The 13,058-nt window shown below is 42.4% G+C and overlaps 1 protein-coding gene across 8 annotated transcripts in view; it reads right to left on the reverse strand.

Annotated features, from left to right (window-relative positions):
• The window catches only part of SUSD6 (sushi domain containing 6), a 98,499-nt gene that overhangs the window by 36,049 nt on the left and 49,392 nt on the right, over positions 1–13,058 (reverse strand). For 7 of the 8 annotated variants that reach the window (XM_051621845.1, XM_051621846.1, XM_051621839.1 and 4 more), the window contains exon 4: positions 10,297–10,326. The exons of the other annotated variant lie outside the window; for it this stretch is intronic. In XM_051621845.1, the coding sequence (XP_051477805.1) occupies positions 10,297–10,326 (30 nt within the window). The remainder of the gene's footprint in view (positions 1–10,296; positions 10,327–13,058) is intronic. 8 annotated transcript variants of the gene reach the window in all.

The raw sequence follows: 13,058 nt of genomic DNA on the forward strand, positions 1-13,058 counted from the left end.
CTCTGTTCAGCCATTTCCTCTCCATATTTGTCTCTATTTTATACTGACAGGAACAAAAGAATGAACAACTTTATTTTCAGGATCTATTTGAAAGTTCCTACCTCACTTGCTTCTCTGAATTTAGAATTGCATCCTCTTGCCCTGGTTTCTCCCCTCCCAGTACATCTGAGGCATATTAATTATTTTAACATCTAAAGACAAAGCACTTGCAACAAGGGATACAGCAGTTCTTATTCATGTCTTCAATTATTTTTACTGAATTGTCTCTTCTTTTAAATTTGCAGTCTTATTAAAAGTACAGTTGAAAAAACACAAAAGTTTGCTATTAGCTACTTCTAAGTAATTAAATTCATCAATCCAAACAGGAGGCAAGGGAAATAAAACTACTTTCTCCTTCATGCTTTTTCCCCTCTTCTTACTCCATAGTAATTATACATGGTCTTATCCAACTAAATGTTATGACCAGCACTTATTCTATTTTTTTGCTGCCCTTATCTTTCTCCTACAAGGCTTAAAACAGTAATCGCCCTGAAACTGGTTAAGAATGACAGACGGTTCCCTCTCCAGGACACCTAACATTTGACCAGCTGCTCAGACACCAGGCTGCTTGTTGTTTTCTACATTCTTTAGTTCCTAGAGCTTTAGTTCACAGCATTCAGGTTTACAGTTCTACTTTTCTCCAGCCTGGTTCCACCATAATACCAAATATTTATTTTCTGTCATCACTACCAGAAAAGGTGTTTTGAAGAGAGGATGCAGAAACTCACACATCCTTAAACGAGCCACACAAAGATGCATGGTAGCTAGTTTAACTGCAAATTCAAAAGCCTACTCCAGTTGGCTGCAGAGTGACTCAGTGACTAACTTCCCAAGGAGACAGCTGGCAGATTTGCATATCTGTGTCTGCTAGTGCATTTGCAGAAAGAGAAGAAACGAGAGGACAAAACAGTGTGACAATAGCAACTTGCAGCTCTGCCGCTCTGTGCTTTCTGTCTAGCTCACCTGAGGCACAAAGTACCCAGAAGCTCCACCTTCGCCCAGTACAAGTTCAATTAACATCTAATGTTTAAGACACTCCATCCTTGTTGAAGTTTATAAACAGTGGGTTCTACAGAAATAAGCAGACCAGAACAGGCCCAGAGATCGGGCTGAATATACGCTGAATAAATGCACACACCTTGTCAGCAGCAACCACACTCCAGGAAGGCCTTCCAACAGTTCCTGCTTTCACACAGAGAAATTAAATGCCTCTCTTCCTCAACACACCAAGTAGCCTGTGCTATGTTTACAGAGGAAACATTATTTCTGCTCCTTGATGCGCTGGGTGACAGCTTATCTAGGACCTAAGGCCTGGCATCTCTGTCAGGAAGAGCTACACAGGTCTTCCAGCCAGCCTCCAGCTGTTAGTCCCTGTGCAGGAGCCACAACTGCAGGAGACCAGGCTCACAGCTGGTCCCAGCAGTGCTGCCACCTCCAGACCAAGGGGCAGCAGTGACTCAAGCCAGCACTGCTTTGCAAAAGCACTTGGAGAACAATGCCCTATATGAACATGCAGGATAAGTCCTTATGGGAACAGAGAAAGATTAAGGCCTGTGAACACTTCAACCTTCGCATACAATGTCATCTCTTCAACACACACCCTTTTTTATTAAACAATTCAATACACTAGCAATACTCAGGACCAGGCTCCAGGCAACCACCAGCATTTTCTGCTACATGCCCTCCAACCATGGTCACACAGTCAAGCCAAGGGGCTTCTCTTTTGGACACGGTGGGCCAGCTACTCATTTTAGAGCCCACACATGGTTGAGGGGGTGGTACAGAACACTCTTGCCTCGCTGGTAGGCAAGCAAGACAATTCCCTCTGTCATCTTGCTCCTGCAACCAGATGACCAACCTGCCTGGTCTGACCTGACATTTCCACAGCTAATGCAACTGAAGAGGAGACAACAGCTATGGAGATTTTCCATTAGAGACCAGTTTATGTAATGCTATAATGCAAGTTTCCAACACAAACACTGAAAAGGGAAAGTAGATGTAGTGAAAAACTAAGATCAGCTGAATATTTATCTAAAGTGAGGATAAGGTACTAGAGTTTCAAGTCAGGAAGTAAGCTTCACAACAGCAATTTTTGTTTTTAAGCAAGGCCTTATAAAGAACCCAATCGTTTATCCAAATAACCACCCTGAAATCCTGGGCCTAAGAATAGAATGCATTTTTGCTACCATTTGCTGCCAAGAAGGCAGCCAATTAATAGGCTGCCTGTGCTGCCCATTCCCTGTGATAGAAATACCTGAGACAAACTTGCATAGTACCTTAAATTCTTCCTGTAGGCATGACTTCAGGATGCTTCTCTAGTACACAGCTGTGATCCCAACACACTCCCTTTACCTTTTCCATTAGGAAATTCTCAGATGGCCACTCCAAATTAGCAAGAATTAACACTATCAATGACACCTTCACATCTACCAAACCGCATTCAGGCCAATATCAACAATGACAACCCAGTTTTAACTTGGTGTGATCACATTCAAAACCCTGCAGGATCAACATGGGGAGGGGGGAGGGCCGTGGGTTGTGGAGAGGAGAGATAGGCAGAAAGCAGCTTTTCAAGTGTCCTGGTTTGAGCCAGGATTAAGCCAATTTTTCTTTTCACTGATTTTTTTTTTCTTTCAGTAAGCTTTCTTGTAACTAGCAACTGTGTGTTCTGCTAGGCTGATAAGACAGTGGAATGTTTTTTTAACTACTGAGGCTTCAAGGTTACACCTTCACTCCGCCGGCTCAGACACTATGGGGAGATCTCTGACCCCCCCGTGGGAGGCTGAGTTAGACAGACAGCAAAATTGGCCAAAGATATTCCATTCCATATATCTACGTAGGCTCAGAGGAAGGACAGAGATCTTGGAAGACAGCTTCCTCCTTCTTCTCGCCGCTCTCTTCCGTCCATGGCCGGCGTCCGGGGAGGACTCTGCTCATCCATCACCGCCGACCCTTAGGCTCGAGCTCTCCTGACCCTCATAACTCTCCGCTTTCTCCAGCAGCGGCTCCGGGATTTCTCGGGACTCTTGCCAGTTCAGGGGAGTGCTGTGGGAGTTGCTGGGGGTGGGGGGAGGCGAGAGGCTTTTGCCCATATCTGAATATATCTGTATATAATTGTATATATTTTCTTGTGTGATTCATTAGTGTTTTAATTAAAGCTGTGTAGTTTAGTTTTCAATCCAGCCAAGTCTCTCTCCTTTTCTCTCTCTCCTTCCCTGACTGGGTGGGGGGGGGAGGGGATCGAGAGCATTGTTGTCGGACCTGAGTCAAACAGTGACATCAAGTAACAGTCCTCCCCTCAGAACCTGGGGGCTCTGGTAATCCCCTTTTTGAAATGCAAATGTCATTACAACCATAGCACTAGGAGACAAGTGGTGGGGCCTGGGTGACAGAGCCTCTGCTGTGCCCTTACAGATGATTTAAGCTTGGGCCTTTTGTAACTCTCCTTACCAAAGCTCCCTGCCCGGCATCATGCTTGACAGCAGCTGCAGCTGCCGTCCGACCCTCCCGAGGAGTTGGGGTGAAAAGATCAAGCTGATGAATTCATGTGTGCGGGGCGGGGACCTGGGGCGCAGCAGCCCTGTGTTCTCCTCAGGCACACACAAGGACAAAGACGGGCTTGCTCGGGGAAGACTTGAAAAAAGGCAAAGCCAAACGTCCCTAAACTGGTCTCTTGCTACTGCTAAGCAGTTGCATAACATTTAAAATCCCTGTGGCTGATCATTAGATTCAGCACAACAGATACTGGTATAGGACAGCACGACTCAAACTAATAAACATAAACACATCCCTTCTTACAACTGCAGGAACCTGCTCAGCCTTGGGGAGGAATCCCTCCCATGGAGAAAGCTATTCTCAAGGAATGAAGAGTGGTCAACTTCCCTGCAAAAACAACTGGAACCAGTTGCTGTGGGGAGATCAAAGAAGCAGACCACTTACCACAAGTCTGATCCTAAGATGTAACAATTGACAGCTGGTTACCAGAGGGCTTTGGTTTTGTTTTCAATTTAGTGTTCAGTTTTCATTGCCTCCTATACCAGTCAGGGAATGACCTGGGAAAACCAACTTCAAGTAATGATTGTTTTAAATGCTACAGGATTTGCTGCTAAAAAAAAGAAAAGCTTCCTACAACTTACCATTTCCTTTCACCTCCCAGAGAGCCTCCCACTACAGGAGAAAAGTGAAACCACCACCACAAGGGCTGAGAAGTTAAACCAGAAAGTAAGTTTTACACCAGGTGCAATACAGGTTAACTGGAAAGCTACAGACTGAAACATTTACCATTCACAAACTGCTGCATTTACAGCAACTCTTACTTCACTGTGAGTTAGGTGAAGCTACTCTAACACCACAGAAATAATACATAAGAGCCCCAAATCCCTGCGCAGGGAAAGAAACAGGAACTATCTCACCTTGAAAAGCTCAGTCATCCCACTACTGCTTAGGTGTTTGAACTCCTACCCATGGACAAGTTTCTCTACACATAATGAGAAGGTCAATCTCTACTGCCACAGAAAGAAGCTGACAGACCCATCTGGAGAGGGAGATGCATTTGGCTCATTTGTGCAGGGTGCTCACTGGTAAGCAACTTTGAAACACTGCCACAAAATGCAAGTAATTTTAAAATAAAAACCACAAAAGCTTCACTTCTGCAGACACCCTCCCTTGGTGCTACTAACTAAGCAATGTCAGGAGAAAAATTACCTCTGTTTTAAGTAGCTAATTCAGAGTTCAGCAAATGGAAATAGACTTTTTTGATAGATGTTTCCCTGCTGTCAGAGGATACAGAACAAACATTTATTATCACTCCATGGCACCTACATGGCCAAGTGTGAAATACTCCTGTTCTGCCTCAGACAAGTGGCAGGTGGCCAGAGGAATGCAGTAGAACAGTTAAGTCTTTGCTCAGCATGACTGTAGTCAGAGAATCTCCTCACAACAAGCTTAATCAGTAGCTTCCACTAGCCTCTCTTGGCTTTATTGACAGCACAAATTGAAGATGCTAAAAGCAACCCTACTTGTGTACTGGATGACAGGCTTACACAAGGGCTCAGCTCTTACACAGGATCAGCTCATGACTGGAAAGTGCTGGTTAAAGTGGAACCAAACATTACCAAGGCAACACTGACAGGAAAAATAAAGGGGAAAAAAAAAAAGGAACAGTGCTCTCAAAAGGTTCTCCAGCCCTGAGGAGCCTCCACAGCTGGAGGCACATGCCAAGAGGCAGTCAGCTCTCCAGAGTACAAAAAGGAGACAGCTTCTCACAGGGGCTAACCTCTTCCAGCACAGCATCCACACTACACTTCAAGTGTGCTTCCCCACCAGAGGCATCATCTTAAGCCAGCAGTGATCTGGCCACCACTGCTTGTACCTCCTCCCCCACACAGCGCTACGAGTGACTGACCTGCCAGTCTTGTCACCTGCCTCAGACCAAACTTGCTGACTCTTTGTTTCACTACCACTTCAGTGACAGAAAACTGAACAAGGATCCTGTACCAATAGAGCGCTCAGGTCTCTCACCACTGTACATCTCCTCCAGCTATTCCAAAACCACAGTCTAGCTTACTAAATGCCACAGAGGAAACAACCACCACCAAAGCACAAACTGTCAAAGATAACATTTAAGTTTATTTGATAAGTAAATGCAAAGCAGGAAAGCCTGAAGGTTAAAATGATGTTAGCTCAAGGACATGGCATTTCTACATCACAGCAAGATTCATTTCTGCTTTGGGCTACTGGTAATAACATTTGCAGTATGACTAGCTTGTTGGGAAAAGACAAAGGAGTGGAAGGCTAAAAGAATATAATTGGAAAAAAACAAACTTGCCTTGGATTTCACTAAGACTTGCACTCAAAAGCAAACTCATTGTAGCTTGTGACTATGTTCACATTTTTCAGCTTACATATTAAAAATTATTCATTTCCTCAGTTGAGAGAAAAGTGACAGTTGCACCTAAACACTCAAATTATAAAGCCTTTATCTTTTCTTCGCATCTTAAGTCAATTATGCCCAAGAAAGTGTTTACAATGAAACCTGAAGGTTGTTGTCCAGGGGTATTCAAAGCTTAGTTTTGTTAGGGAAAGCAAAACCAGTGGCAGAATAGAAGAAGTACTAGCTTTAAGATAATACAGAGCATTACAGTTATGGTCCTTTGCCTGTGCTAAAGATAAGTAAAGCTGAGCTGCAGCATAACACATGGCTCAGCACAACGCTGACAGTACTGGCTCTTTTGGCTCTTTTCAAGAAGTGTCAGAACACCTAGAACTTGAATTATTAGAGAGGGGTTGCACAGCAGGTGCAACCCCAGGACTCTGCGCTTTCAAATTAACTGCGCTGAAGGTAGGAGTGAAATGGGCCAGAGGAAACAACACTAAAAGCCACACTTCTCCCATCCCAGCCAGAGATAAATAAACAGCTGTGGGTTTTGTATGACCCACCAGAAACATGTTCCTAAAGGCCTCTGTAGCATTAACTAAGTCTCCTGAAGATAAATATCCAGGATGCTGGTGGTCCAGAACAGAAGCAACACCAGAAGTCCATAACCCACTCTGATATAACTTCATTCCACACATACAGTGACACAGAGACCCCATTTGGAAAGTATCATGATACCTTGGTGTTGACAAGGATCCAGGGTCAAGCAGCTTTAATAGGTTTATCTTGTTTACAGCAAGGATTCCTCGACAGTGGGTATAGCAGCCAAACAAATGCAGAATGGCAGAAAAGAACAAAGCAACTTGTAACTATAAAACTAAACACAAACTAAGAAAAGCAGAACTTTCTGAGAAACTCCCAGATATTTCTCTAAACATGGCAGCAACTTCCACTTGAAATTCCTCTCTATGCCCTGTTTCAGAAACAGTTGCTATATGGTCTTTTGCAGTTTCTCTCCCCACTCCCAGATCCCAGCCATGTTGTTAGAGTACTTGTAGGCAGACACAGCCAGTGCTCCAGTAACTGGCATCTTACTCCTGTTCTGCTCCTGCCTTGGAAGCTTCAGTCCCTGCAGGGTACACACACTTGTATTCCTCACATTCTTAAACTGTCAGTGTCTCATTTAGTCAGCTCTGCATATAGAAAAACCTCAAAAGCCTGATGTTGTAGAGGCATACTCTATGTCCTCCTGCATTAAGACACCCTTTCCTAACTCTTAAAAAAATAAACACATACACACATATATGTACATTTTTACTAGAGTCCTCCCTCCCTAGGCCATACTATTCTTAACCATTCTCATCTGCTTGTGTAACTAAAACACTACCTTCTTTTAGTACTTACACTACTTAACCACAAAGCCACTAATTGGCTTTTAAAACCACCAGGATCTTTTTCACAACTCCACCTGTGGAAACCTTAACCCTCCTTTTTTGCTGCAATCCTTTGTTCCTTTCTTAGGATCCTTCTTAGAATCTTATTCTCCCTTGATCTTCATTCACTTTAAGCCTATTTTACCACTCTCCTACAAATCTCCATCCGCTTCTAGTCTTTTTCTATGCCTGAAGAGTCTCCAGATAGCTCATTGCCTTCAAAATATTCCTGTTCTACATAAAACAGAAAATCTTCATGTTGTCTCAGCAGCTAACATCTCTGCTGAAGACGAAAATGCAAAGTTGCCCAAACAACAAGATCAGTAAAGTCACAGAACAGTTTTATTCTCTCTCAGATGATTTTATGGGTGCCTTAAGGGTATGTTTGACACTAAACTCTTAATACACCATGTTGGTCTTTTTCTCAGGAAGATGTTTCTTCTAGCCAGAAAAGCAGCAGCAGTCTGTTTTTTTATTTTCCACTCTGCATCTGTCAGGTCTTCCCAGTCTGTGGGCTGAAAACTCCCAAACATCCACCAGAGATGCTTATCTCATTCTACAGCAAGGCAACATTTTTCAGATCAGACTTGTTTCTTCCTTTACTGTCAAAGATGTATCTCAAAAGCAGCAGCAATTCTTCTTTCTGCTCTTGAACAAGCAAGATTTTCTGCATTGAATTAAGATGCCTGGCTAGACCTAAAATGCTGAGCTTTCAGGATTTAAAGATGGCTCTTTTGTTACCACACTGTCCAATTCTTTGGCTTCTGCTTCCCCTAAAATGTTTCTTAATACACAAAGCAGATAAAAGTACTTATCTTTGCATTCACAGCACTGGCCCTATAGAGAGGGAACACAGGAGGCATCTTCATTCAGCACCAGCTAGACCAAGTCACATAAGCAGTGAGGGAGCATACGCACAACCTCTTGAGACTAGGCAGTCTTCTTGGCACAGGAACCCCAGAAGTTCCCCTCTCCCCTCCATAATAAATGGATCACTGTTGGGCCGAAAAGTTCATTTTATTCTTCAATAGTTTAGCAACGAGCCCCCTCTAGCCCAATCCACCTACAACATTCTATAACTCATCTAACCAGCCCCATACCTAAGGGGTTACTTCAAATGCCTTCAATGACATCTGGAAATAAATAATAGACATCTGGAAGCAAGCAGTTCACAAGTCCTTCAACTTCAGTACAACACTTCAAAGAAGCAAAGCCTCAGGGGAATTCTTGCTGGCAGAGGAAGAGGAATTCTCCCCAGAGGTTTCAGTTCATTAAAAGGAAAATGTTTTTTTAGATGCAGATCAGTGCACACAGACAAGCAGGTACAATGTCTTGAGACAATGCCATAATCCTGCCAGTGGGTTCCAATTACCTTCATGAAGGTATAACCACTTTTGATCTTGCTGTTCAAGCGACCTCAGCACCCCACCTTCACTCTTGACTATTGGCAGCAGTGTTTTAGCAATGCTCACCAAGACAGATTGATGGGTTTAACACAAGACCTTGACAGATTCAACCACAAAAGCTGAATTTTTGACAGACTAGAGCTACCCACCTCCTCCTACTACTTTTTTCCTCCCTAATACCCATGTAAGCATGCTGAGGACATATCTACTCCACAGTTTTACATACCACACATGAGCTATTCCAGCAGTATTTGCAGTTACAGCCCAGGCTGATGTTTGGCACAGTTCAGAGCAAAGTTACTTCTTGTTCTCCCAAACTTTTCCCAAATGATTGGCTCAAGTAGATGAAAAAGTACTCGGAAATAGAAGGAAGCTGCATAAGAAGCCAGACAAGTCTGTATCTTTGACCTAACAGGCAGCAGTCATCAAGAGACACCAAGATGATGTTGAGTCAGAACCTGGATTTAAGTTCACACTAATTTCTCTTGAAGAACAAACCATACCATTCATCACCCCCTCTGCTTCTTTCTACAATGAAGCTCCTACAAGCTTCCATCTTCCTCATTGCAGCCTAAGAAGCTGAATCGGACCAGGCAACTCTCAAGTTATTTCCTAAAGCAGCTTATTTTTCTGCTAGCAGCCATGGCCAAGAATTGAAAGTCCCTTAATGTGTGTGATACCACTCTTGCTAGGAGTGAGATTCAGGCATTGGATAAGAACTCAGGATTCAGAAAATTCCATAGTTCTTTTCCCACCTGCCTCTCTCTGAAACCAGAATTTGATGGGTGGTAAAATTTCACATCCACACTTTTAAATACTTCATGATAAATATATTCCCCTTAGACTATGTCGCTCCATATAAAAACAAAACAAAGAAACAAAAACAAACCCACAAAAAAGAAATACAGGAACAAAGTTCAGACTAAACAGATCAAATTTCAGAGTTCAACAAAGTTTTACACAAAATTTTATGTATTTAGAACAGACACAGAAGCCAAATATGCTTCCCAATTCCTCCCAAAGTTACATACATCCATAACATGCACACAGGGAAGACTTTAAGACTTTTTCTGAGCACAGGAAATGAAAAGCAGGAGTATCCACTGGAATATAACCAGAGTCCAGTTCTGTGATGAGATACTCACCTTTCTTGTTTAACTAAAACAAAACATTTTTTTGCCTCAGTTCACTCTCTCTGTTCTTTCAATCCTCTCTGGCAGTCTCTCAAAACTTTCACAAGCAGCACCTCTCTCTGCATTTTAATGAAATACTTATTTTATTTGTTTTTTTTCTCAGGTCATTTGAAGTTAATGCTATAGAAGTAAAAGGGATCCTTTCAAGCACAATGAAATATATTCCCTCTCTCAAACTGAGGGGAGTCATCTTTCCCAAATACAAGGGACAAAACCAGAAATGGGGCCTAGAAATGGATCTCAGCCTATCCATTATGACAAAAGGATAATGGGAATTCTAGCTCATAGCCGCTTATATTAACCAGTAAAACATCACATGTATTTCTCATAGTACAGCAGTGTCTACTCACATGCAGGTCCTTTGGATTTGCTGAGCCAACCTAGGACAGACAAAGGGAAAATTCAGGATTACTACTATGTTTGCTTTAATTCATCCTTCAGCCTTTAGAACTGGTTAAAATTTAACAAGTTGTGTGGCTCCTTGAGATCCCTATTACTCCCTTCACAACAGCTGCTTAAACAACACTACCTGGGTCAGTGTAGTAACAGTATGAATATTACTGCTATTTGAATAGTCTAATTCTGGGCCCATGTGCATCTGCTTCCTAGCCATTTCTGTGGCCTGGCCATTATTCTGCATGTCCTCGCCCTGCTCTTCTGTATCATTCTGTTCTTACTAACCTCTCTTAAGCACTCCAGAAGAACTGTAAAGAGGAATTACACCTGAAATGACTCTTCCTTCTCTCCATAGAGAACTACTGAATTCTGTGGGCATGAAGCATGCAGGTTAGAATCAAGACCCTCTGGCTCATGCACAACACCTCCCCACACTTCTGTCTGGTTATCCAATGCTACAGTATCCTTGCTTCATGACCATTCAATTTATCCCTAGCCATATAAACATGTCCCTTTCAGAGGCATAATTAGAGACAAAGGAAATCTCTGCTTTGCACAGATTCCCAAAGAACTGGAACAAGTCTGAATCTGTTGAATGACCGGAGTGCGCTCTAACACGCTGTTCTGTGCAATGCAAACAAATACCAGTGGTATCCAAGAGCTTCTGTGTAGAATAACCTTGGCACTGAAAAGACCTTAGAACTGCACACAGCAGATTGGCTGCATCTGCGTCACAGACAACACGTAGAAATGAAGTCATTTCAGTTCATTCAAGTTCAATTTATCACTTTAATGGCAGTCCTAAAAATTAGAGCAAGCTTTACAGCACTTGCACATGTGATCAGTCAACAAAAATCAGGCTGTGTCTCAATCTAAATTGACTTACATTCATCAAACCTGCATTACTATTTTAAAAAGTTAATATTTAATCTCCCTTCTTTATAGGTATGGATATTTGCTTAATTCAGGAGGTTTAATACTTCCACCAACACCTTTACTTGCATTTCCCAGGATCAGGTGATGCTATTATCAATAACGAAAGAAGCAACCTATGTTTTGATAGGTTTCTGACAGAGCTGGTTATGAATCTAAGAGAGATTATGCCATTTGGAACACAAACAATAGAAAGCTTTGAAAGTATTTTAAAGACTACATGTTAAACTTTAATGAACAACTAACTCTGACCCACTGTCATCCTTCCAAAAACAGCATGGTCAGACAGGAGGATGAATATTAATATCATCAATACAAAATCTTTAAGAGCTTGGGTATAACTTCAAGGGCTAGAGTTGGAAAGACGGAGAAAAGTAAAATAAAAATTACAGGAACAAAGGAAAAATGGAGAAGCTTTATCTGTAGAAAAGCAGACAGAATTATTGTTACTGCTACACTCCAAAACTTCAAAAAAATCCCCATCTCTATCTACTAAGCACCCTGTTTTTTAGCTACACTCCAGACAAAACCTCAAAGAGAACATAAGTCAGATGAAGAACTAAGCCTTTAACATCCTGTTTTCCAACTGTCGTCACCTGTTTATTCCTTCATTACTTCCCCCAATTAATCTCAGAGAACTTGCTAGACGGGGGGAAAAGGCACAACAGTGATAAAGCTCAAACTATTTCCAAGCAGCACTGAAGTTTCCATAAATCCTCCTCTTCTGACAACACTTCATTGCTTGCCCATCACCAAATGCTGCATTTGTTTTGTGCTAAAATACGTGCAGTGGTTATTTTTATATTAATTAATATCTCCCTGTGAAAAGGGAGCAGTTTTCCCAAATTTTGCAGTGTGCTTAGTGACTAAGCAACTTATCTTACTCATCTCGTGGCACTCCAGGATATTTGAATAGATTGCTTGAGACAAAGTACTGAAGATTTTTCCTAAAAATCCATGCATAAATAAAATCAATTTATTACCAGAGGACAGGCCAGATGCTTGCTGACTGGAAATGAGTCTGCCCTCTGCATTAACTATGTAGCAAAAAGAACACACTCCTGCCCAGAACACAAATATATCTCTAAGCCTCCTGGAACTCGAGCAATAGAATTTCTAAACAGCCGAAGTATTGCAATACAATATATATCATATGGTTTTAAACATATGAATCAAAAAAGCTCAGCTTTCTCACTCAGAGCTGAGCCAGCCATTGTCTCCATGCTTGTCTGTCTTTTTATGAGAACATTCTTCAGCTTTTGTAGCAATTGTGAGCATGTCACGTTGGCCCCAATGCAAGATAAGCATTACCACCAAGGGATTTAATACAATCTCTTGCTTCATGTTAACATTGCTTTGCTCTGCCTGCTCTGAATGACTCTGCTTATGTAAAGTAATAAAGTAAGGATGCTGTGGTGGCTGGGGGACAAAGAAGAGGGAAAGATTATTTTCCAAGCGCCTCGCCATTATTCTTTGTTTCTCCATCTGGCTCTCAGCTCCTCAGCTGACTTCTCATTTATGTTACTCATGGCTGACGTGCTGCTGCAGGTGCAGCTCTACAGGACCATGATCCATTGCTGAGCACCCCCATCCCACCCAGCAACTGGCAAACAGGTTGTTACCTCCCAATCTCAGAAAACCTGTACATGGAAGTGCTCCTTAGTGACCCCTTCCCCTCCCACAGGATTTTTTTCCCTTGCCCCTCTGCTATGATCTTGGGCTCCCCTCCATAGGCACTCACTTTCTCACCTCCCCCACAGGAAATAATGGTTCATGCCTAGCC

The sequence above is a fragment of the Apus apus genome, chromosome 5 (assembly GCF_020740795.1).
Source record: "Apus apus isolate bApuApu2 chromosome 5, bApuApu2.pri.cur, whole genome shotgun sequence".
In the NCBI taxonomy this organism is placed as follows: domain Eukaryota; kingdom Metazoa; phylum Chordata; class Aves; order Apodiformes; family Apodidae; genus Apus; species Apus apus.